The sequence below is a fragment of the Petromyzon marinus genome, chromosome 29 (assembly GCF_048934315.1).
Source record: "Petromyzon marinus isolate PM22_M1 ecotype Great Lakes invasive population chromosome 29, UKy_Petmar_22M1.pri1.0, whole genome shotgun sequence".
Classification (NCBI taxonomy): domain Eukaryota; kingdom Metazoa; phylum Chordata; class Hyperoartia; order Petromyzontiformes; family Petromyzontidae; genus Petromyzon; species Petromyzon marinus.
The window spans coordinates 11,109,250-11,136,227 of NC_133695.1; the positions used below are offsets into that span (position 1 = coordinate 11,109,250).

General features: G+C 46.5%; 1 protein-coding gene across 2 annotated transcripts in view; it reads left to right on the plus strand.

Moving 5' to 3' along the window:
- The first annotated feature begins 5,276 nt into the window (after positions 1 to 5,276).
- The window catches only part of ASPG (asparaginase), a 50,531-nt gene continuing 28,829 nt past the window's right edge, over positions 5,277 to 26,978 (plus strand). Inside the window, exons 1-6 of one of the 2 annotated variants that reach the window (XM_032962621.2) lie at positions 5,277 to 5,957; positions 16,982 to 17,111; positions 21,910 to 22,021; positions 24,311 to 24,436; positions 26,316 to 26,417; positions 26,671 to 26,797. In XM_032962621.2, the coding sequence (XP_032818512.1) occupies positions 5,789 to 5,957; positions 16,982 to 17,111; positions 21,910 to 22,021; positions 24,311 to 24,436; positions 26,316 to 26,417; positions 26,671 to 26,797 (766 nt within the window). In that variant the 5' untranslated portion in view covers positions 5,277 to 5,788. The remainder of the gene's footprint in view (positions 5,958 to 16,981; positions 17,112 to 21,909; positions 22,022 to 24,310; positions 24,437 to 26,315; positions 26,418 to 26,670; positions 26,798 to 26,978) is intronic. The other variant, XM_032962622.2, reaches the window with a different exon arrangement.

A 26,978-nucleotide genomic window follows, 5' to 3' on the forward strand; every position in this document is an offset into this window, starting at 1 on the left:
GGTCGTGGCTTTTATCCCGACCCTGACGCCTGTTGTATATTTGAAGTTTGCGTGTCTCCCTCTCTCTCCGCGTGGTCGCGTGGATTTTTTTCCTCCGTGTCCTCCAAGTTTGTCCCCTCCACATTTAGAATCAACATGCCTTTAAGAGTATTTGGCTGCTTATAAATGTCCCCGTGACACAACCACTTCGTTGAGCTATCATTTGTGATGGCCAGGTCGCTTCTGAAAAAGAGCTGCTGTATTGAGTCTTACCTGGTAAAAAAAACAAACACTGTATTTTAGAGTTTGTGAAAACGAGTGCCCTTAGGTGACACGTGCTCTCCCTAACGGGCAGAAGTGCCCCCTACACCCAGTTCGCTCCCATTCAACGGCCATTCGGCGGCGTGGCTGGCGGAGCGCACTGCGGTTAAAATAAAAAAAAACACGATCACTCCACAGCCAAAGCAACTCGAGACTTCCGTCAATAACGCGGTGACCTTTGGGGCATTAATGACCCTGATGATGATCCTTCAAGCACATTCTTCGCAGTATAATTAGCGCCACCACGGCCAGCCCAAAGCCATCGCCGCCTTCCTTTTCGCCAGATCCACCATCAGTTGTTTATCCGACTGATGACACTGCTGCTGGACCTCTTTCGTCTCAACCCACACGTGGAGATTTACATTGAGGGGGTTTTGACGTGGGACGCTCTGCACCCCCACCCCCTCGTGTTAAGTAGTGCCCCCCCCCCACTTTCTGCACTCCCACCTCAATCCGTTTGGAATTGATAAAAGCTACCATACTGCCTCTACTTGACTACTGTGACATCGTGTATAAATCAGCCCCAAGTACTGTACTGAAGAAGCTTGATTCCATCTATCACTCGGACTTAAGATTTGCATTGAACTGCCCATATAGGACTCACCACTGTGATCTCTACATTGGGTCAAACTTAACATCTCTTAATGTTCGACGGCTTGTGCACCAGATTCTATTTATTCACGTTGTACTTACAAAAAAATCTGCAGACTACCTGCTGGATCGCCTCTCTGTTTCAAAGAACAAATTTGGCCTCAGGTCTTCGCTCATTTACCAGCTTCACATTCCCTATTGCCGTACGAAAACCGGAGGAGGGGCCTTGATGCCCCCAGGGTCTGGAATGCTATTGTCAATAAACTGCAACTTGAATCACTACCTATGAGAAACTCTTTGGTTTTATTCGGTAAAGTCACGTAGGTAAAATAAAATAATAAAACCAAAGAGTAAAATAATAAAACCAAAGAGTATGGATCCTTGCAGTCACAAAATCTGCAAATCTACCTATGAGATCTTCACTCAAAACTTCTCTAGAGGAGTTGTACACCCCTAGCTGCCACTGCTATTCAGTGGCCTAAAATAAAATAAAATGTTTCGCTCCGGATGGCCGCTGCAAAGTATTATCTGTATTTTGATTTAGTGCGCTGATCTTAAAGGTGCATTGAAAAATGTGATACTCCGACTGATGCTCCTGTTGTTTGTGGAGTGACTCATGCAGCCAGCTATGGCTCTAGGGTTTGGTGGTACATGTTGTTTATGTAGTTTATTGTTAAAAATTCGGTAACAGTCCCTATGATCACTGTTACATTGCATTTATGGCTTTATTTTGGTGATTTCTAAAAGTTTTTTGGCTTGGCCATGTTTTTGTTTATTGTAGTACGGAGTTAGACTGATGGCCTTAATCTTAGTTGTCTTGTGGTTGTTGTTGTTGTTGTTTGACTTGCATCCCACTGGGATTTTTTGCACACAGCGTTGGTGTACGGTGCTTTTTCAGGAATATTTTGCAGTTTTTTCCTGGATTTTCTGTTTGCACAGTCACGCATAGTCACTTTAAGATGTTTTCTTGTTCGTGTTTTTATTTATTTTTTGTTTGTTGTGGTTACACCCGATTCAAGAGCCGAATGGCTCACAGGGCTATACCAAATAAATGGAACTTGAACTGGAACCCCGGGGGGGCCCCAGTGTACTGTGTGCTTGAGCCTTGGACGGTGACCCTAGCTCCTATTTTTACACGCGGCAGTAGAACCCCCCCCACCTACTCCATTCCTCAATTTAGACGCAGCCAATTCAACGTGCAGCCTGCTATGAATTGCCAGGCGCCCCGGAGACGACGGTCACGTGATGGGGCATGATGATGTCACAGCGAGCCAACTCTGCAGCAGCACATCACACGACCCACGACGAGCCGCATTCCCGTCAACCCACGCGGTTTGCCCCGTAATCCTGTACAGGGACATCGAGTTTTCAGGCCCATACGGCGTACAACCGTTTCAATACGGACAAAATAATTGTCAAATTTGTTTGTGTTTCTCCCTTGTGATGGGACTTTGTTGCCTCCAATGAACAGTCTCCGACGTCAATAAGGCCACTACACATACAATGAAACAAGAAAAGGTAACAAAGAAAAAACACACTATTAGACATTATTGTAAAAAATAAATGAAAAGTCCTTCCCATGTGTTAGTGAATTTTTTTATATTTTAGGCAGGAAATGGCAGGAAATTCGTTTTCAAATTTGGATATTTTTTTTCTGGGGGGTGGGGACCCCTAGACCCCCTGGAAGATTTGGCCCCCCCCCCCCCAATGTTGACTACATGGCTACGGCCTTGATTTTAACAGGTTACATTTCCCACACTAACACTCGACGTTGCTGCTATGCGATCTCCCATTAACACGGTAATCTCTCCCATTAACATGCTAATCTCTCCCAGTAACATGATAATCTCTCCGATTAACATGCTAATCTCTCATATTAACATGCTAATCTCACATGAACATGCTAATCTCTCACATTAACATGGTAATCTACCACATTAACATGCTAATCTCTCACATTAACATGCTAATCTCTCACATTAACATGCTAATCTCTCCCATTAACATGCTAATCTCTCATATTATCATGCTAATCTCTCCCATGAACATGCTAATCTCTCCCATGAACATGCTAATCTCTCACATTAACATGCTAATCTCTCACATTAACATGCTAATCTCACATGAACATGCTAATCTCTCACATCAACATGCTAATCTATCACATTTACATGTTAATCTCTCACATTAACATGCTAATCTCTCACATAAACATGCCAATCTCTCACATTAACATGATAATCTCTCACATTTACATGCTAATCTCTCACATTAACATGATAATCCCTCACATTAACATGTTAATCTCTCACATTAACATGCTAATTTCTCACATTAACATACTAATCTCTCACATTAACATGTTAATCTCTCACATTAACATGCTAATTTCTCACATTAACATGTTAATCTCTCACATTAACATGCTACGCTCTCACATTAACATGTTACTCTCTCACATTAACATGCTAATTTCTCACATTAACATGCTAATCTCTCACATTAACATGCTAATTTCTCACATTAACATGCTAATCTCTCACATTAACATGCTAATTTCTCACATTAACATGTTAATCTCTCACATTAACATGCTAATTTCTCCCATTAACATGCTAATCTCTCACATCAACATGCTAATCTCTCCCATTAACATACTAATCTCTCGCATTAATATGTTAATCTGTCACATTAACATGCTAATCTCTCACATTTACATGCTAATTTCTCACATTAACATGATAATTTCTCACATTAACATGCTAATCTATCACATTAACATGCTAATCTCTCACATTAACATGCTAATCTTTCACATTAACATGCTAATCTCTCACATTAACATGTTACTCTCTCACATTAACATGATAATCTCTCACATTAACATGCTAATCTCTCACATTAACATGTTAATCTCTCACATTAACATGATAATCTCTCACATTAACATGCTAATCTCTCATATTAACATGTTAATCTCTCACATTAACATGTTAATCTCTCACATTAACATGCTAATCTCTCACATTAACATGATAATCTTTCACATTAACATGTTTATATCTCACATTAACATGTTAATCTCTCACATTAACATGATCTCTCACATTAACATGCTAATCTTTCACATTAACATGCTTATCTCTCACATTAACATGTTAATCTTTCACATTAACATGATACTCTCTCACATGAACATGCTAATCTCTCACATTAACATGTTACTCTCTCACATTAACATGTTACTCTCTCACATTAACATGATAATCTCTCACATGAACATGTTAATCTCTCACATTAACATGTTAATCTTTCACATTAACATGTTAATCTCTCACATTAACATGCTAATCTATCACATTAACATGCTAATTTCTCACATTAACATAACTAGCCCCGCCCACTTCGTTTATGACCCTTGGGCTACGCCCATTTTAAACCTTTTAAAGTCTGCTTTAGCAGCTTTCCCACCCTCGTTTTTTTCTCCTGATGACGAACGCTTGTGTTGCGATCGAAACGTCGGAGTTTTTATTTTCTTTGTACCATATCTACGTGACTTTACCGAAAGACCCAAATAATATGAATCCCTGCAGTAACGAAAGCTTTAAGTCTGCCTATACTGTAGTTCGCATTGTCTCCTACGCACAGTCTCGTTCCTTGCAAAGCACCCTGGAGGCGACTTTGCACGAACAGTTATTCGCATAATCACGTCGGAACATCGAGCAATTGTATTGCAAGGCAGGATCGCGAGATGTGGCAGAGGGAGTTTGGGCAAGCCTTCATCCAGCAGTAGGATTGACCATAGCTGACGATGACGAAGAAAATAAAATGGGGATGCGGCATTAATGAACCGATCGATAATCGAAAACCCAAACGCATTCATCAATAACACCGTGTGGCCTAAAAAGGGGGAAAACATTAAGAGGCAACGTTCCGGGGCGATGGCCCTTCTTCATAGCAGACGAAGTGTCATCGCCCGAAACGTTGCCTTGTAAAAAAAAATCCCTTTTTAATTCCTCGGTGTTTTTTTAAAATATACAAATGTTACCAACGCAGTAGCAGGAGCAGCAGCAACATCGCCACCAAAATCATGAAATAATAACACGCGCCTAACTTGAAAAATACACGGGCAGTCAATGCCCCCAACCCACCACCTCCCCCATAGACCACACTGCAACTCGTACACTTAACAAGCACGTGCGAGACGCGAGTGGAGGCGGAGGGGGTGTGGCGGCGAGGACGAGCCTCCAAATCGCGACGCGTCATTGGTCAATAGGGCGACCCCCCCCCTCGCCCGCGGGGCGACCAATCGGGACCTCGGCTCGCGCTTATCCGGGTTGGGAAATAGAAATTGGTGGGGGGGGGGGGGCTACCACGTGCTTAATGCGGCGCGCATATAAAGAGGCACGGCGATTCGCACTCGGAGTACGCAGCGTGGAGGATATTAGGATAGCAACTAGCAGCCACTAGCAGCCACTAGCAGTCACTAGCAGCCACTAGCAGCAACTAGCAGCAACTAGCAGCCACTAGCAGCAACTAGCAGCCACTAGCAGCCACTAGCAGCAACTAGCAGCCACTAGCAGCAACTAGCAGTCACTAGCAGCCACTAGCAGCCACTAGCAACTCATCCGCGGCCACGAGCAGCTAAACCAGCAAGCTATCCAGCAGCGACGAGAACCACGAGCAGCGAACAACCACCGGCGGATAAACAGCCATCGTGGCAGTAGCTAAACCAGTCGCCAACAAGCCGCCGCGCGTTTAACCAGTCGCCGGTCCCGCTACACGCGCTCGGCGCTTAGCAGGCTCTCGGCGGTCCTTGCTTGCAGGCAAGGGCGAGCAAACGGTCGCGCCTACCTGCCTTGCACCGACTACCTGGAACGTCGGAACGGCAGCGGGAATGGAAGCCAGCAGTAACGGCGTCTCGTCCCCAGCGCACAGCCACAGGCGCTCCTCCAGCCAATGCCTCCGCCGCTTCCCCAGCACCAGCAGCCTGGAGCGGGAGCCCGAGGCGCGGGTGCTTGTGATCAACACGGGCGGGACCATCGGCATGATGTACTGCGGCGACGGTGAGGAGGTGTGGGTGGGAGTCACATTCACCACTGCGGCACGCGGCCTCGCCGCAGGAGCAAGCGCACGTTGCACCGCGTGAGCCACCTTGTGTGTGTGTGAGGAGCACGCGTGCTCACGACGTGGCGCAACGTTGCTCGCTGCGTGTCGTCCTTGCGGATTGTGAGCGCTGTGGCAGATTAACCTACAGGTTACATAATCACCCTACACACGCCGTGTGTTGTCATCGTCAGCTCACAAGGCCGTGTGTTGTCATCATCACACCACATCATCATCACACATCATCATCACACCACATCATCATCAGCCCACAGGCCGTGTGTTATCATCATCACACCACATCATCATCAGCCCACATCATCATCACCCCACATCATCATCATCCCCACAGGCCGTGTTTTTTTTCCGGGACCTCGTTTAAAATCCGCCACAGTGTGGAGGGCTTCCACCCTGTATGTACTGTATTCTATGTCGAACTTCTTTCGCACCGTACGTAGCCAACCGTGTTAATCGGATGCGAGGCTGGGGGGGAAAGACCACAAACTAAACGCACGCAAAGATATGAGTTTGTCAGTACTCGACGATTATGTCGATGACGACTTAAAAGTGCCAAAGCTCCCCCAGTGTCGAGGAGGGGGAGAGCGTTCCAGACGGGCCGCAGAAGAAGCGCATCCTTCAAGCGCGCGCGGTGCGATGTGATGACGAACCCCCCCCCTCCACGTACGGGGGGGAGGAGGTGATGGACAGAATGTTGTTGTGACCCCAGGGTGGGGTCTCTTTATACTCGGGCGAAGCGTGTAACCGAACTGTGTACACATTTAAGTGCGTAGTGCTGACCCAATGTGTGTTAGATGTATGATGTAATACCCGGGACATATGTGCCTACCGCTTAGGGGCCGCCCATAAATGACGTCACACACCTGCGGGAGGGGGGGGGTGAGAAATGTGACGTCACATCAAAATGCGCAACTTTAAATAAATATAGACAACACGTTCTAACTTAATTAAATATACTTTATAATAAATGTTTTCTCCTACAACATCAGAGTGCAGCGCCACATTAAATACGCACTACAATGACAATAGTTTAAAGCGATTTGAAGCATGTTATTTTTTTGGGGGGGGGGCGGTGGGGGGCAGAGCTTTGTGACGTCATTTGAAGTGGGGGGGGGGTCTGACTTTTTGTGACGCCGTGTGACGATGGGGGGGGGGGGGGTCAAAACTCGTCCAAAATCGCGTGACGTCATTTATGGACGGCCCCTTTACACAAGTGGTCAAAGACCTCAGCCGTGTAGCCTGTAACAGACTGTAGGGGCAAGTGCTGCTGTTAGCGAGTAGCAGCAGCACCTGTGAAGGCCGGCACGGCACACGAGGGGGTGGGTGACCCAGCACCGCGCCCGGCCGCCTTTGTCTCCCCAGTTGGCGATGTTTTACTACACACTGCACCAGGCGACTCATTCGAGGCCGAGTAGACCTCGGGGCAGTTCGATTCCCGCTCTCGGCCACTAAACATCGTCACCGATCTTCTTTTGTTCTTTCGGTAAGGTCACGTAGAATGAGAATAAAATAATAAAATAAAATAACACAATAAAATTCTCACGACGTTTCGGCCACAGCTTAAAGGACGCAACCTGGGCTTGGCTGTCTTCACTCTGACGCTGTCCTCTGGACAGTCCGGTCCCTTCACCTGATGAAGGCCACTTGCGTTGTGGCCGAAACGTCGTGAGAATTTTATCGTGTTATTTTATTTTATTATTTTAATTCTCATTCTACGTGACTTTACCGAAAGCACCAAAGAAGATGAATCCTTCATCGTCACCGATGTTTTTTTTTTCGTGGCCGAGAGCGGGGATCGAACTCTGGTGCGCGCATCGCGTGAACTACCGAGCCGCCGTCGTTCCTGTGCACCTCCAGCCCTGTAAGCGGTGGGTAGCACGGTCCAAGAGTGACGGGGGGGGGCACGCCTCGTTAAGGGACGGCCGCGGAACTGAATCGTCGTGGCGATTCAAGAGCCGAATGGCTCACAGGGCTATACCAAATAATTTAACTATGAACTAATTTCAGCCATTGTTATAGACGGCGAAGACGCGTGGATATCCAGCGATCGTAAATGGGACCTCATGTAAACGGGGTGTGTGTACCTGTCAAGGGGGGCCGGCCATAAATGACGTCACGCGATTTTGGACGATTTTTTTTTACCCACCCCCCCCCCCCCCCCTAGTCACGGCGTCACAAAAAGTCAGACCCCCCCCCCCTGAAATATGACGTCACAAAGCTCTGCCCCCCACCTCCCCCCCCCCCAAAATAAAACATGCTTCAAATCGCTTTAAACTATTTGTCATTGTAGTGCGTTGTTAATGTGGCGCTGCACTCTGATGTTGTAGGAGAAAACATTTATTAAAAAGTATATTTAATTAAGTAGAACGTGTTGTCTATATTTATTTAAAGTTGCGCATTTTGATGTGACGTCACATTCCTCAAACCCCCCCCCCCCTCGTCACAAATGTCTGACCCCCCCCCCCAGGTGCGTGACATCATGTATGAACGGCCCCAAACCCCTTATCAGTGCCCTACCTTATTACAGACCAATTCAGACCTTTATTGGTCACCCCCGTGCCCTTATAAATCTCAACGTTCGTCCTACAAAGTCCCATCACAAGGGAGAAACACAAACATATAGACAAACCAAACGTTAAATTTTGATTTAAAGCTTTCGTGACTGCAGTAATTCATACTCTTAGTTCTTTCGGTAAAGTCACGTTGAAGGGAAACAACAAAATAATAAAATATAAGAGTATAAACCAAACGTTTTTTACCGCACTGAAACGGCAGTGCACGCCGTATGGACCAGATAACTCGACTTCCCTGGACAGGAATACGGGTAACCCGCATGGCTTTGACAGCGGAATATGCAGTAGGATTTCTGTAACACGGTCAAGATAAGGGGGCATTAATTTTAGCTAACATTGCATTACAATCGGGCTGTTACTGGAACCCTGTTGCGAGTGCACTGTTTATATATATAGGTAAGACGGTTACGAATGATGCAGGGTCTTTATGTGACCGCACCACGTCAAGATTATTCTGCCAATTTACTTTTTGTTGTTGAGAGCTATGCTATCGTGGCCAGAGTATGGATTGCAGTTCTTGACTTTTAAAACTTGGGGGGGGTGGGGGGGTGGGTCGAGAGTCGACCTCACGGATGGTGGAGAAGAGGGAGCTTTTAATATCGTGCACCGGAGTGGTGAAGTATGGTCAGACAACGCTGATGATCAGCGGGGTTGGATTAATTCAATAGCTGGAAAACAACGTGGCGTTGTGTGCGAAGTGCAGTTTTAAATCTGCACGACATCTTCCTAAATAATTTTGGGTATTTTGGCGATGAACCACGACAATGTGTAAATAATTAACGTGTTTTTTAATATGTATAACAAAAACGTTACGGTACAGTATATATGTTCAAGCGTTAAGTACACGGTTGGATGTAGGGCTGAACGATTTGGAGAAAATATCTAATTGAAATTTTTCTGACCACGATTGCGATTATATTTTTTAAAGTGAAGCTTCAGTTCAACATTCACTGTGTAATAGATTTAAAACATGTGGTGGAGCATTACCACGTGATCAAAATATGAACTGCTCTATATATTCTAATGCAAGGATGAGAACTTAAAATATATGAATTTCTTCCAACATGTATTTATTAAAATGTTTTAATTGAAATGTAGCAATTGAGTTAAATAAATAAAGTTGTAATAATAAATCAAACAATTCCAATAAGAAAGAAATAGGACTTCAAAGCGCAAAAAAATCGCAGCCTTTGCGATTTGCTAATCGCATTGTTTTAAATTGCGACTTCGATTTGAAATTGATTAATTATTCAGCCGTAATTGGATGCCACGGACTCTGTTGTATAATTTAGTAGCGGGCTAGAGGACGCAATTTCTATGCAACACTCTATAGCCCGTTACATACGTGTATCGTTCGTTCTTTGCACAGGCTGCGAGTGTATTGGTGTAAAATGTGCTGCATCCACACAGCCCCCCCCCCCCCCCGTAAGTTTGCAAGCATAGAGCCAACCCATAAATTCACCTACTTGCTCTCCAGCGTGGTGAAGTATAATCAGACCCCCCCCTCCCTCCCCACCGTGACCGCGAGATGTTAACTCATTCGTCTTGTATGCAGGAGGTCGTGGGGGATCGATCCTGACTCTGACACCTGTTGTATATTTGAGGTTTGCATGTCTCTCACCGTCTGCCCGTGGTCGGGTGGATTTTTGTTCTCCAGGCCCTCTGGTTTTTCCCCTCCTCGTTTAGAATCGGCGTGCGTTTTTGAGTATTTGGCTGCTGTAAATTTCCACGTGATAAGCCACTTCTTAAAATAACTTTGCTCAGTGGGCTTTACCTGGTCAAATAAAAAAACATTGTTTAGTTTAGCGTGGGGGGGGGGGGGTGACCCATTCACTGGCCAGCCGTGGAATATAGATGAAGGGGGGGCTGCATTTGCACACAAAGGTCATCACAACCTCTCGCCACTGAGGGAGCTTTTATTCCAGAAACTAAACTTTTTATTTAGTCAGGTAAGGCCCACTGAGCTATGTAGCTCTTTTTCAGAAGCGACCTGGTCACAAATGAGAGCTCGGCGAAGTGGCTCATCACGTGTGGAAATTTAGAGCAGCCAAATACTGGAGGCCCCAGAGAAATTTGCGTTCTGTGCCCTCTGTTCATCTCATGACAAATGGTACATTCAAAAACTTTCCTGCACTCACCCAGAACAGACAATGTGGAACAAATAACGAACGACTCCACACGCGATTCACAAATACAAAGGAGGTGGCATCGTCACATGACACAGTTAATCTGGCTCATGAGCCACCTTTAGTGTAAAATAATAGCTGTTGCTCTACACCAGGGGTGAGGAACGTCCGGCCCACGGGCCGTATGAGGCCCACGAAATCATTTTGTCTCTGGCCCTGCCAAGGCAACCGCAGGCGGGACTCGAAATTCAACAAATCTAGGAGCAAACCTGGAAAAGCAGTTGCGAGTAGCAACATCGTCAATACCGGCTAACATCATCAATACCAGCTAACATCGTCAATACCAGCTAACGTCATCAATACCGGCTAACATCATCACACGCCTCGCCAAAGAGAAGCAGTTCCAGCCATCACATTAGGGGTGAGTTAATTAAATGTTTGACCAAATATAACAGGCTAATTTTTAAGTTGATAATTTTGTCCGGCCCGCGAATGATGTTATATAAATATCCAAATGGCCCTTGGCAGAAAAAAGGTTTCCCACCCCTGCTCTACACCAACATCAGATGTACAAAGATAATCCGATTTGAAGCAGAACACTGCTGGTTCTGTGTGCGTGGTGATGGACATTGGCAACACTGCTAAACGCCCCATTTAATTTGCCATTCGGAGGAAACATTGCGTCAACCAATTCATCCAGGAATGAAACTTTGGGGGCCAGTGCGCGCTCCTTTGTGGTATAGTTTCCAAATGTGCAACCTTGGCTACGAGGTTGCGTCATTCCAGAAGGGCCTCCCACCTCTCGTCTGCCCACAGCCCCACAGAGCGATCAGCCACGGGCCCCCCATCGCGAAGGGGTGTGGTGTCACCGTTCCCCCAGCCCCGCATAAGCCGCATTGTAATTTGTGACGATGCTGTGCGTGGTGGGGAGCGGTTGGCGTGTAAGCCGTGGCTGCGAACCCGGCGACCCGAGTTAAGACTCCTGTTCACGGCCAACGCAAGTGACGATTATCTGAACGGGGTCCTGGGCCTCCCCTTGGTCGACTCGGCCTCAAATTAATACCTGGTTTGGAGTGTAAACATCGCAACTGGGGAGACAAAGGCGGTCGGGCGTGGTGATTGCCACCAAACCCCCCTTTTGTGTGCCGTGCCGGTCTTCATTGGTGCTCGCTAACAGCACTTGCCCCAGCAGTCTGTTGAGGCTACACGGGGTATCTTTGTCTTATCACGATGCTGAGCTGCATTGTTCCACGGAATAGGATGATTGGGGTTGCGTAACAACACGGCGGCTCGGCTGTGTGGTGGGCGGCATGCTGTTTACAGCCGTGTTCGTTCATTCGGTTATTTATGGTTAAGGCCCCTTTTGAGCTAAGGGGCCGTCCATAAATGACGTCACGCACCTGGGGGTGGGGGGGGGGGTCAGACATTTGTGACGATGTGTGACGAAGGGGGGAGGGGGGGGGGTTGAGAAATGTGACGTGGCATCAAAATGCGTAACTTTAAATAAATATAGACAACACGTTCTGCTTAATTAAATAGACTTTTTAATAAATGTTGTCTCCTACAACATCAGAGTGCAGCGCCACATGTAATACGCACTACAATGACAATAGTTCAAAGCGATTTTAAGCATGTTTTAGATTTTTTTTGGGGGGGGGGGCAGAGCTTTGTGACGTCATATTTGAGGGGAGGGGGTTTGACTTTTTGTGACGCCGTGTGATGAGGGGGAGGGTAAAAAATCGTCCAAAATCGCGTGACGTCATTTATGGACGACCCCTAAGATAAAAAAAAATCTAAACATTCGTCTAACTTCGTGGCCATAATAGGAAAATGTGTACCGGGTGACGTATCAGACGATGGCTCTTCACGTCACGCACAAACAAGGGTTGGAGACAGCATTGGGCCAAAGAGGCTCTCATTCAATAGCGACCACTGGGAGTGTGGCAATGGATTAACAACCACAGTGTGTGGGTTTCCCCAACGCTCGCTGCTGGGTATGGACGGCCCATTTATTTCCCAAGCTCCGGCTTTAGATCTATTACTGGTAGGAAACGTAGTGGACTGGAAGCCCAACCGGGATTATACACATGAGGCAGGGGATTAATTGTGGATGTCTGTCCACGTGTATCCGGACACCCGGATAAAATGGGTGGGGAGGGGCGGGGCTGGGTGGGGAGGGGCTGGGGAGGGTGGGGCTGGGTGGGGGGTGGAAGGGGTTGGGGGTGGGAGGGGTGGAGTTGGGTGGGGAGGGGCTGGTCACCCCGTGGTGCCCTTATAAAACTCAACGTTTATCCGACTCACGCCGGCTTGTGCCCGCCCTCACAGTCGGGCATATTTGCGGAATACACCACGTGGTGGTGCCGCCGTTGACCCTGGCCATTGACCAAGCAACCCAACGTTCCTACCAGCTCCCTCCGCAGGAATGTGTTTTAAATAACCCCTCGGCGGTCATGTGGTGAGGTGACGTGTGGAAGTGCTAAATTTGCAGTGGGTTGACTGCTGTTTGTAACTTGGATTTTCAACCCCTCCATTTATTTAACAACTACATTCCATGTATATACTGCCGTGCCCTTTTCAGGGTCAAGACATCAAGAGTGCTTCATTAAAAAAAATAGTTCTGCTTAACTGGCAGAAGGTGGGTATAGTCTGCCAGTCGGAGGCCGATGTGAATAAGTTTTACCCAATTTAAGTACATCTTGATACTTGTAATATTTGGACTAATGCGGCGCACACGTGGCCTACTCCTTTTGAAATAATGTCACAGAAGGCGCTTTGTTTTTACCGTTAAAATACACTCGCAGTAATAACCAGGGCGGCCACTAGACCCGAATCGTGAACCTCCGCGAGACGCGGCAAACCTGCTACCCCACGGCTGTGGCACCGCTTGACAAGGATGCGCTTTAAAAATATGGATTCGTTGATTAACGTACCTCGCTTTAATACTGTCGTAAAAATTACAGATCCCCTGTATAGCCTTTGAACAAACAATCGGGGCATATGCTGCGAGCAAACGCCTGATTAAGGCAAGCATAGCACACGAGTGGGTACGTGTTAAAGGCATGGGTGCCTTTGTCTTCCCAGTGGTGACGTTGGCACACTGCACCAATTACTCATTTAAGACCGAGTCGACCTAGGGGAGGCCCAGGACTGGTTCAGTCGTCGCCACTGTTAGTTGTTAGCAGTGGCGACTTTCGCACCTACGTTTAGCACGGTTGGCCACGTATGGTGCGAGAGAAGTTGTACATGCAGCAAAGACAAAGGTCCCGTATAGCCTTAACAGACTTTAGGGACAAGGCTGCTCGCGAACACCTAATGAAGGCCGTAAAAGCACACTAGGGGGGTGGGTGGCCAGCACCACACCCGGACGCCTTTGTCTCCCCAGTGGCGATGTTTACACACCGCACCGGGTACTCATTTCAAGCAGTCGACCTCGGGGAGGCCCAGGACCTTCAGATTATCGTCAATGGTGTTGACCGCGAGCAGCAATCTAGCTGGGGTCGCCGGGTTCATAGTGAAGCGTGCTAACTGCTACACTACCGCTCCCCGCTCGCATACATAGAGCCTGCACCGTTCCGCGCACTCGACCGAGCACCGAGGTGCACATGCCCGCCAGTGGAGTTGCCCCTAGACAACAGTGGAAACATTGATCCACATTGGCAGCAACACCATTTAAAGTTTTGAACGCAGACTTATCCAGGGCAGCGGGGGACTGCATTCTGGAAAAAAAAAGTACCGCGTGCAATTTATTGCTTAATTTAACGTTCATTTTTTTTTAGTGTTTGAAACTAACCAGGCGGCGGTGGCGTGTATGCCTGTAAACCCAGCACCAGAGGCAGAGAAAAAGGGTTGGTGGATCACCGCCAGACATGTTGTGAAACTCTCTACCCCCCCGCCCCCACCCCGTCGTGGGTGCCTGCCAGGAGAATGTGGTATAGCTGAAATGTGGCTCCACCTGTTCCATCCGTACGGGATAGCGTTACCCCCAAACGGCGCGTGAGTTTTCTCCCGCGTGCTCCACTGTTTTCCCAACATGCAGGACACGCGCTCATTTGGCTGAAATCCGTCTCAGAAAGCGTTGGGAATTCGTTGTGTTGTTGCCATCTCCAGCGCCTGGCTACTGCTGCCAAATCCCCACCTGTCCGTGGTGCCTCCTCGTGCCTCATCAGAGTTGTCCTCTCTTCGACAGCGGGCAAAATAAATAATACTTCGCCTTCCAGGCCGTTCTCTCGCGTCGACCGTGAGCAAAATGTATACCGCGTGGCAAGTTTCAAGATGGCATCTTTTTTATGTTATTTTAACGGCATTGGGAAGTGGAGCCACCGCAACCCATGATGTGTAATACGCTCCAAACGGGGCCAGGCTCAATCGCAGGAGTTCTGAGTGTCCCCGTGGCTCATCTGGTTACGTCTGGAAACGGTAGACGTGTACGTATGTATGTTGAACGGTGCGAAAGAAGTTCTGCATACATCTACTGTTTCCAGCCTAACCCTTGTGATTGGCCTGCTACTGCTGTATTCTTTCGTACGATGTAATACGCCAAGTTCTAAGCTATTACACGTTCAACGGTGCTGTTTGTTCCTGGCCGTTTGGCGTTGTTCACTTGCCAAGCGACCGCCGTAAACAACTAAGATGATATTCCTGCGTGGCTGCTCGGTGCTACGGTGATGGTAAAGGTAGTCTGGACCTTGCACGAGTTGTCTCTGTAATAGGTGGACAAGTATGCATGTGACTTGAACGTGCCGGTTCGTAAGGGAAGCAAAATGACGAGGGGCATTTTTTTTTTCGAATTCCGTAAACTATTTCAAGGGCTGCAATGCACGTGGTGAATACTAGACGGTGGTCCTTAATAAATAACTTCGCCAAACAGCGGTTCCTTCTTAAAGAGCCGCAGGTAGCCAACCCCCCCCCCCCCCCGTGTAGCCAGATATCTGCATTGCCACGTATCTCACGGTGGGGGGGGGGGTGACTTTTGAAAACTTGAAAGCGGGTGAAGGGTGCTGTTCGCACGTTTCTCCGTAGTGTGTAGTTTCAAATTTTGACTTCAAAGCTTTCGTGACTGCAGGAATTCATATTCGTTGGGTCTTTCGGTAAAGTCACGTGGATGGGTTCAAAAGAAAAGAACCCAAATAACTAAATAACAATCGGTAGTTTTTTTTGTCATTTTCTTTGAACCTATCTACGTGACTTTACTGAAAGACCCAAAGAAGCGTGATACTTTGATCGCAGCCCTGGGCATCTCATTACCGCTTTACACGCGATAATAACAAACCAAAAACTAGGAATTCTTTTTTCTTCCAGAATATTTATTTATACTGGAGGAATCTGATGAGCTATAAAGATTTCGCAGATTGATAGCGTGAAGGAACTCCAAGCATAGTATTGTGGGTATTTGCAATGTAGTAACATATTCTACATGGTAGAACTGCAATGATATTCTTGGTTCTTTTCGGTAAAGTCACTTTACCGAAAGAATCAAGAATATGAATCCCTGCAGTCACGAAAGCTTTCGATCAAAATTTAGAACTGCAATTGTTTAAATTGCTGATTAACCTCGATCGTGTTTTAAAACTTTGTTTTATTTAAATTTAATTGGATCCTTAACTACAATTACCATTTTTATTTGCTTTGCATGAATCGGATGTTAACGGCATAATAAATTGGTGCTATTCTGATTTTGAAAGTATACAGTATTCTAGCTGCTGTAGCCTCGAAGCTCGTGGTGAAAGTTAATTATCACGTGAGATCATACGCAACGATAGTGCATAGGAGCAGCGATCCTCCAATTCCAAGCCAAGGTGTCGGATTTAGCCCCTTTGATTAGGCAGGAGCAATTTTCTGTTTTGACAGTCTCCCAGTCAATAATCCCAAGATAAATGTAAAATCTTTGACAGGACGACCTAAGTCGCAGATGCTATTCGTCGCAGATGGTAATAAAAATACCTACAGCTTGTTTAGCACCATTCATAAAACCTCCCAAGGCGCTTTACATCAATGACAATGGGGGGGGGGAGGGCAGCGGAATAAGTGGCGAAGTTAAAATATGAAACTAACCTTCTGAAAGAAATGTTTTTAGTCGGTACAGTCCCCCCTTCCCTTTGCCTCCTATCCGTCTCGGCTGCCTAGTCACCGTCGGCCTGTCGAGTTGTGTCTTGTTAATTTTGAACTATTGTAGGCAGAATGTAATTGCGCTTGGGGGGAGTGCCGTGCGTGAACTCTCCGTCGCCTAAGCTTGTGGTGCGTTCTCTCGCTCTTCCTCAATCTGTCCAGTGCTGGCGCCCCGGGCGAACACGTTTGTGCAGGTGCTGCGCCGGCTGCCCATGCTGCACGACGAGGCCTACGCCCAGCAGACTCACCTCTATGACCACTACGGCTCCAGCGAGAACATTCTCGTGCTGCCGTGAGCCTCCACGCACGCGCAGTGACATCAACACGCAGACACACGCCTCCTACTATAACCCACACACGCACGCGCGCGCGCGCACACACAAACAAGGCTTGTTCGCCAAAGACAATGTATCATATTACCAGAGCATGTTTTTTTTGTTTGCATAATCACCACAAGTACTGTGTGTGGTTAATGCGGACATGATTCCTTGCAAAATGTTTGTTTGGTGTTTGAACATCTTAACGCAACTGTTTTATTGCCAAAAAGGGTAAAATCATTTCATAAACATCTCATTGTTTTAAACATCCCATCAACCAACATGGCCTTCTGCTGCAAATGCATGGCGCAGCACTGGTTCAACACAAGGGAAACTCTCGCATTTAAACCACCCAGCTTCTCCAAGAGCTCTCCTTGCCCCGTTGTGTTCTCTGACCAGGCCTGCCACGGTGGCGAGATGTTAACTACTTCGCCTGGTATGCGTGAGGTCGTGGGTTCGAGCCCAACCCTGATGCCTGTACATTTGGAGTTTTCATGTTCTCCACGTGGTTGTGTGGATTTTTCTCCGTGCGTTTTAGAGTACCGGGGTGACATTCTGCGTATAAGTTGTCGACACTCGGTCTGGCGGACTCCGTGCAACTGCATCGTCAGAGTGTCGCCAACCGATGGCGTCTAGTTCAACAGCCTGACTCTCTAAATCATTCTTGAAATTAACATTTGTTGAATGTCACCCCGGGCTGAAAATCCTGGCTCCGCCCCTGCGCGAGACCAACTACAAAATCAATAATAATTGCTACTCTTGCTATTCTTAACATAATTACATACTTTTAATCGTTATAAATAGCGTTTTCATTTGCTTAGCAAACGGCCCCTTCTGACACGCTGAGGGCGGCATGGTTATGCACAAGTTGCGTGTGCAGCTGAGAACCGTGATCACGATTTTATCTAACTATCGTCACGTTATCAACCATTGTAATTGACAAAAATGTTATAATTATGACTGCTGATATAACTCCTTTAAATTAAAGTGCTGCCTCTGCACGTTGCATACCCTGTCGCGATACATACACCGCTGGGCGTGCACACGCATTGTTATAACATTGCAGTCCATGTGTGTTTTCCGTCGTGCATACTCTCCAGTGCTGAACGATCACAAACACAATTAAGCGCGCTACACATCTCGCCGTCTCCCTGAATGTCATTCCACTCCACCGTCATATAGCAATGTGCATGCTTACCAGTTACTAAACTACTCATAGGCTAGACATCATTGCCATCTCTGCACGCTCACAACATTGGTTCCGCTTCACGTGCGCAGTCGTTAGCGGTTGTTAAACACGGCCCCCAGCCATGGCAATGCGCAATCTTCCACTGGTCGAGATGAGCGCTGCACAATGCCTGCAAGAGCGTAGGGACCTGTCCTTCCACTGCTGGATGTCGGCCTCCCCACGCCGTGCTAGTTGCGGAGGCTGTTTGACTATAACTCGCCTGCCCATGGTTCAGTGCGGGTTGCTAAAGGTGGGCAGCATAGACGTGTATAGTACAACTGCATTTAAACACAACGTGCCCCCACCAGCCCTGTGACAGCCTGCTTGTGCATGGTGGGTGCACCCCCTGCAGCCACTGTCCCCCCGCTCAGATCTGCTTTACTTTCGATTTCTTCGTAGACCTTGAGGGTTATAGCCTTGCTGTTCTTCACAGTTAACATCATGCAGTAGTGAGGTGTTTACTACCTCGTCTGGTATACAGGAGTGCCTGGGTTCCATCCTAACACTGTGTACATATTTCCCGTGTGCATGCTCTCTCTCCCCCTGTAAATCGCATTTTAAATCTGCATATGCATAAACAGGGAATAATGCTACTTCAATTTCTTTACTGAACTTCAACTTTACATAAGCTTACTGTATGCGAATGACCAGATTTCACGTTGAAGTCTTTACTATGTTTTAGTGGGACTAAAACATAAAAAGGTTACAATGCCTCACCGTACATATAACGCGTTTTAACAATAATGCTACAACTTACTCCACTCTCCCCTTCTGCATTGCGAATTTAAAATAACACTTTCCTGCTTTGACCGCTGCCAATCAATTATTTTAAAACAATACAAAAAGTGTATTAAAAAAACAAGTTTTTCAATGCACATACACTTTTATTTGCACTCACAAATATAAATTAATTCCTTTAACCCCAGAATTAATCGAGTGATGCGCTCAATAGTGGGTGGCTTGCATGAAGAAAATGAAACATCACAAAAGGAAGCCACCCATATTTATTTAGCACATCAAATGTTATTAATATGTGGTGAAATTAATGTATTTTCTACTCGTGAGTGCAAACGGGCAATCGGTAAAAAAAAAGTGTCGCGTTGGCAAAAGACAAATAGTTCACTACTTTTTAAAAAAATGTTACCAATTTTTTTTTACTGACCCACACTACCCTCCTCCAAGCCCTTGGAAAAATTAACCCCATTACAATAAACACCACGGCAGAGTGTCGTGTTTTGTGTTCTGCCCTGATGCACTTTCTGCCAGTTTAACACCGTAGGCTTTCGACCAGTATTATTCATAATAAAGGTTTGTGGGTTAGAGCGCGTTATTTATGAATGTGTCGCAACCCTCCAGCACATAGTGCAGGATGACGTCATTATTGTTGAACCCCATCAGGTTTCGAGATCACAGGCAGAGTTGGGGGTGGGGTCTATGCAATTATGTAATAGATCAGTAATCGGCCACTTGTGACTCACCTGTAAGGAATTTCAATGTGTGTATTACTTAATAACACGCTTCCTTCTGAGCTAAGTCTAGATGTCACAGCGGTTGAAATTATTTGAATTCTTAATTTCGATTGATTCTCTTAACTAGTCTTGGCCAGTAATCATATAATTAGTTCTGCATAACACTTCAACGTTATCAAAATAAATTGACTGTCCTTGTTGGCAAGCATGTTCTGCCACTGCCAACAGTTGTGTTTGAGAGAATTTAATGTTCCTTTGGTGTCCTTTTAGTCTCGCGCTGATGTTACGTCCCGTCTGTCCAATATAACACTTACCGCATGAGCAATTGATCCGATAAACACCTTGTGCCGCTACGGCATCCTGCTGAGTGTGATCGATTTCCAATTTGTTTTCGGTCCATGGACTGGGACCTAGCTTTGAGTAACTAAATTGTTCCTGTTGAAAGTTCCAGCGCACTTGGAAGCAAAACGTCAGACATCGTGCCCGAGAACGGGAGGCACAACCCGAGAACGCACAGTGCAACCTGAGAACCAAGTTATTTATTTTACCCATTACCCTCCCCCCTCGCTAATTGGAATAGTGGCATTGTGGATGTTTGGTTGCTTTGTTGCTGTGAACACGAGGCATTATCTCCTACATTGGAGTGATGCCAAGGAAGGCACGTCAGCCTGCACATGATTGGTCTTCATACAAAGCCAGGCTTTCCTGTGGGCCCCTTAAAACCTCTATTGTGTGTATGTATAACAAGAGATCCATTTACAAAGGGCTTCTTTTCCCTTGAGCGGTTTGTTTCAAATTGCTTTGGTGCCACATTCCACGGTGTAGCAGGGAATTAGGGGATTAATGAAGCATGCGTTTTGCATGATAAATGCGTGCCGATGGTCGCCGGGATGGGTTCCCAAGCTTTGCTTAACGAGCGCGCGGTGCGATGGCGCGCACGCCAGCCAGGGCTGTGTTCCAGGAAACCTCGTCCTCTCCCGGCCCTGCCACTGTGCCACGTGGCCACTGCTGCAACCTGGCCGTGTTAAGTTGATCAGAATATTGATACTGGAGGAATCGGATGCGCTATAAAGCTTTTTTTTTCACAGATAGGAGCGTGGGTAAGAACGTTACAACAACAAACAATACAAAAACACGAAGAAAGGTGAGCCTATCGCCCAAAAACATACAGTGTAAAACTCAGCCATTCCCATCAGGCAAAGTTCACCGAGGTATGAACTTATTTTTCAGAAGCGACCTGGCCACAAATGATAGCTCGACAAAGTGGATCATCATTTGGACATTTAAAGCACTGCCAGAAAAAGTGCGGTTACGAATCGAATTGAGATGGTAGCTAATACCCGCTTACCGATTGCGACGATTTTTAGAGCTGAAATCACGAGTCTATAGGGGTAACTCCATTTGTATTTTTGCTGATTGACTATTGCAAAGCCTCGTTATTTTGGGGGGGGGGGGTCCAGAGTAAGGTCCTGGTCAGGTTGCAGACAGCAGAATGCGGCAGCCAGGGTGCTTGCACACATCCCATCGTAGCGGGAACTTCATTGCGCCTGTCCTCGCTTCATCGCATTGGAATTTAAGATAACGTTGCTCGCATGTAAGGCCTTGGCGAGGGCTTGCCTCCACTTGACATTCTGAAGCTAATTCGATCTCGTCCTTTGGCGCATGGTCCTTTAAGAGAGACCTGCTGATGTGGTGCCCCTTTTATGCACGTGCCTTCCTATCTTCGTGACGTTCTTCAGAGTGATCCGACGCTTCCTGTGGCGGGCCCCCCCCAGCTGTGCGACTCCCTTTACCTGTGGAGATCGGGCTGTCGCCAACAGTGCTGACGTCCTTTTAATCCCCTCTGTTTAAAAAAAAGATGTATATATTTGCCCTCATTAATGGTGGTCCTCCTTCGGCCTTTATTCTGCCAGCCGATGCTTTATTTATTGATGCCTCCTTTTCATTCACACTGCCTTGAGCCTTTTTGTGAAAGACGCGTTTATTGGCGCAGATTATTATTATTACGTTATTATTTAACACTTGGTTGGCTTTTCATCTGCCCCCTCTCTGTCTTTCGTGCTTTCTGCGGCACAGGCTATCCAAGCACCACAAGCGAATCGTTTACACGGTGCTGGAGTACAGCCCGCTGCTGGATTCGTGCAACATCACCACGGACGACTGGGCCGTCATTGCCAAGGACATCGAGGTACGTCGCCAGGCTCGCACTCGCGATGGGCCAACGGTCCATTGGGCAAATGCCCGGTGGGCCGGTCCATTCTGAGGGCCGATGGGCCGGTCTGTCGGGGAAATACCAAATGTGATCAGAATAATTTTTATATATATATATATTTTTTAAAAATATGTTGTTACCTCATGTGTCTGCTTCACATTTGCTCTTTGGGCCTAGCCCAAATGGCCCAATGAGATCGCACAGCAAAATCACACGAGTACGTCACATGGTAAATCTAGCTACTCGTATACAATTTGTGTTGCACAACCCATTTTAACAAAAAATATATATCTTTTTTTTATTTAAAGCTTTCGTGACTGCAGTAATTCATATTCTTAGCTCTTTCGGTAAAGTCACATTGAAGGGAAACAATAAAATAATAAAAAATATATATAAAACAATAAAAAAAAATTCTCACGACGTTTCGACCATAACACAAACGGTCGTCATCAGGTGTGTCGGTTTGCATAAATTTATTTATTTTTAAAATGGTGTATTTATTTATAAAAACTAGTCTTTCTAAATAAACTGCCAAATCGCTGCGCGTGGCGCTGACGTTTTTTATAAATAAATAAATACACCGTTTAGAAATAAATAAATTTATGCAAACCGACACACCTGATGACGACCGTTTGTGTTATGGTCGAAACGTCGTGAGAATTTTTTATTGTTTTTTATATATTTTATTATTTTATTGTTTCCCTTCAATGTGACTTTATCGAAAGAGCTAAGAATAATATATACCGTCCATAGCCCGAATTTGGGCCAATGTTCACAAATGCCTGAGCCGATTTTTAGTCCCAGTCTGTCGCTGCACGCCGCTCCTCCGTTGTGGCCTCGCGTGGCGCGATATCGTCACGCTCGGGCCCACTGGGATTGCAGTGTCCCCCAGGGCAAGCAAGGTTATAGGGGCCAGAAAAGTGGTGCAAAGGCCCCCCCCCCCCCATGTAAGGGGCTCTGTGGCCCGAGTGGTATTATACAGGGCCCTTAAAGTATTTGGAGGGGGACAGGAAATCGCTTGTGCAGTGTAACTCTGCAATGCTAATTGATGGAAATTTGCATCGCAGACAATACATAGTTTTCTGTCGTAGCAATTGCAGTTATTTTAAGCATAAATGGTCGTTTTTCCTGTTGTACCTCCATTCAAATAGACTAATAATCCCGATATCAAATACATTCCTAACTTTTTCCCCCCCCACCCCCACCAATTTTAATCTGTGCTGTGGGGTGTCATTTCGTGAAACCAATTACATATTCGGAAATCTCTCTGAGCAGCATTTCGCCCCATAAAGACATCGGTCTGCAGATTGAGATATCTCAGAACTGCTGGTGAAATCTCCTTTCAAGTGACCTGTTAATATCCACACCAGGGGGTGGCATTTTCCCCACCCACCCTGGGACAGGGAGATACGTTTGTTGCGTTTGACAGCCAGGCTGATATTTGTTATTATAATCGGAGCTGTATTTTAGCAAAGGAAATGCAAATCCACATGTATTATAATGGTTATGTGCAGTCATTTGTGTTTCCAGATGAGACAAATTCTCTGCACTGGAATTTTGCTTAATCGTGTGCAAGTTTTCTTTTGTGTCCACAGTTGCTGAGTAAAGGCTCTCAGTGCTCCAATGCAATAAGTGACCAGAAACAACCAGCACGAATAACTTTGTATAGATAAGAGCTCATCTGTTTCTTTACTCTTTGGTTCTATTCGGTAAAGTCACGTAGGTAAAAAATAAAACAACAATTTGATTTGTGATTTTTGTTATTTTTTCAAATGTGATTTTTGTTGTTTTATTTTTATTTTTTACCTACGTGACTTTACCGAATAGAACCAAAGAGTATGGATCCTTGCAGTCACGAAAGCTTCAAATCTAGAATCATCCGTTTCTTGTTTGAACATATTTGAATATTATATAAGTACTTGTGAAAAGGGATTCTGGAAGGGAATTCCAAAGTCGAGCAAGTGTGAAGGAAGATGGCAGGAGTGGATTTTAGATTCAACTGATGGGTGAGAATACATTATTTAAACCAGTCCTCGTGTGTGCCAATGCGTTTTGCGGGGAGTGGTCGTGCAGCTTGTTGGTTACCGTTCTGCTATGAACCTGGCGACCTGGGTTAAGATTCCTGCTCGCGGCCAACACCAGTTAATATTTATCTGAACGAGTCCTGGGTCTCCCCTAGATCGACTCGACCTCAAAGTCATCCCAACAGTCTGTTTAAGGCTGTATGGGGGAATCTTAACCTTTGTGCGTTTTGTCCCCGTGCAGAAACACTACAAGGCCTACGATGGCTTCGTTGTTCTGCACGGCACCGACACGATGGCATACACAGCCTCGGCCCTCTCCTTCATGTGCGAACATCTGGGCAAGACCATCATCCTCACCGGCTCGCAGGTGGCCACTCACAGACGCGACGGCCCTGCCTTCTGGCTGCTGCGGTTCCTTTCCTTGCTGCGGTGGCGAGATGTTAACTCCCTCGCCTGGTATGCAGGAGGTCGTGGGTTCGATCTGGACCCTGATGACGCCTGCTGTATATTTGGAGTCGGCGTGGATTTTTCCCTCGGGACCTCCGGTTCCCGCCACCATTTAGAAACATGCGTTTTAAAGTATTTGGCTGTTATAAATTTCCACATGATGAGCTATCATTTGTGGCCAGGTCGCTTCTGAAATAGAGCTGTATAGCTCGGTGGACCTTGCCCTGTAAAATAAAAAGTATATTTTATTTTTCACAGACCGAAATGCCGCTGTCACTAATGCCTCTAAATCCCTGTTAATGCAGTCCCTTTTTAAAGTTTTGATCTGCTTTGACATTCTTTCTCCTTGTCAGATTCCAATTGTATTCGGTTTAACTGCCAACCCTTGTCAGGGCTAGGCGTGAGTGGAATTTGGTTTCTGTCCCGATAGCCTTTGGCAATAATCGGTTCTCCCGCAGTCAGCAAATTCACGTCAACAGCTGATGTTGCCGGAGTGATTGGGGGTCGGGACAGGCATGCTTAACTGTGTATTTCCTCTGTGCACCACCATGTAAGATCTGCAAGCCTGTACATGTGCGCCATCTGAACAAGAAAAAAAAAGGGCTTGGTTATTTGTGAAAAATATCATCTGCAATGTTGCCAATAATTTCCCTCCTTGAAACCACCTACTGAGATGCTCTTGAGACCATGTTGCCCCCTATTGCAATGTAAAACTTAGGGGCGAAGTGTTGATGAGAGAATAATCAATCTCCCAAAGGAGACGAGTAAATCAGGTGTTCCTATTTTGCGCAAATCTCAATTGACGATATTGCTCAAAATTGACCGATTTGGCTGTTTTTGGCCAGGTGGCTCAGCCACGAAGCCGAGCGAGTGGCTCTCAATGGGAAAATCCTGGTTGAGGGCGGATTGACTTGTTCCCCCTGCCATAGGAATGTGGGATGGTCAACTGCCTCGATGCTCATTTGAGCAGCAAAATCGCTGACCTGACAAGAATGGCGAATCATTGCTTCGTGAGGTTCCTGGATTGGGCACAGTCCAGAGAGTACAGTCGTAAAGTGGTGGGGGGAAAAAATGCATCCATGGGAAAAATATTTAGTAAATGACATTTCGGGAATTTGCCCTTCTTCACATGGCCACTTATTTACGAATGGATTTTTCTGTTCATTGTGTTTGTACTCGACTGTCAACGCGGCAACATCGCCACGTAATTTGTAAAAAAAAAAGTGAGGTACTTGTGGAAAGACGTTCAACACGTGATTCGGAATGCAAGATAAATATAATGATCTGGAGATGATTACAATTTAATCTGGAAATGTAGGGAACAGAGCTTGATTTCCGGCTTAACACTGTGCATCATCGCTGCTTTTATGAAACAGATTGGGTTAAATCCTTGGCCCATCATTGTCACTATTTAACAAGTCAAGCTGGTATAGCCTGTCTGTCTGTATAACTGTGCTTAAACGGCACCTGCTATTTGCCAAATTAACGTTGCTCACGCAGGAGGGAGAGTTGTGTGGGTCATACTGCCTGGGGGAAGGAGGAGTAGCGGCTAGTGTTGTCCTATGCTCCGGACCCGGACCCGACTGCCCGAGTTTGATTCCAAGCCACGGTCAACATTGCCATAATTGGCGCGTTATCACCGCACTTGCGCGTATGCCACGTGACAATTTTGTCTCGCTGCGGCGCGTTTTGCAACAGAAGTTTGACGAGGTCGTCGCTACGTGGCCTGACCGCAAACCAAAAAAAAAATCGATGAATCTTAAGTTTTAATTTTTCCGTTTAAATTAACGATGGCTCAGTCCTCTCCTTGCACGCAGGTGCCCATATTTGAAATGCGGAGCGATGGCAGAGACAACCTCCTGGGAGCGCTGCTCTTCGCAGGACACTTCGTCATCCCAGAGGTGAGGCCGCCCCCTGCTTGTTCCGGATGTCGAGAGGGCGTCTTCGTGGTGCCAACTCTCTTATTTATCCTGCGGATATGTGGATATCTTTTGAGCCAGGTGTCGGGTGCGCGTGGCGAGTGGTAGTGTAGCGGTTGGCGCGCTTGTCTGGAGCAGAGATGAGAAATAAGGGCCATTCCTTTTTAATGTTACGGTGCAAACAATCCCAACGGAACGTTGTTAACCAATCGCCTGCGATTGGCATTCCCCGCAGGTTGGGCTGTACTTCCATCACAAGCTGTACCGTGGCTGCCGTGTCACAAAGGTGGACGCGGGAAGTTTCAAGGCCTTCCAGTCGCCCAACATGCCGCCGCTTGGTAACGCGCAGGTCGACATGAAAGGTATCCACTCCTCAGGGGAAAAGCCCTGGGCACTTGCTCCGTGTTCTGTTGGTAAAGGTCACTGTGGTGTGTATATAATGCGTGGGTAGGTCTTCGTAGAAGGCTACGGTGATTAATTATATACTCCTGGTGAAGCCGGGTCCGCCATGCCCCTGCTCCCGTTGTGAAACCTTGCGAGGGG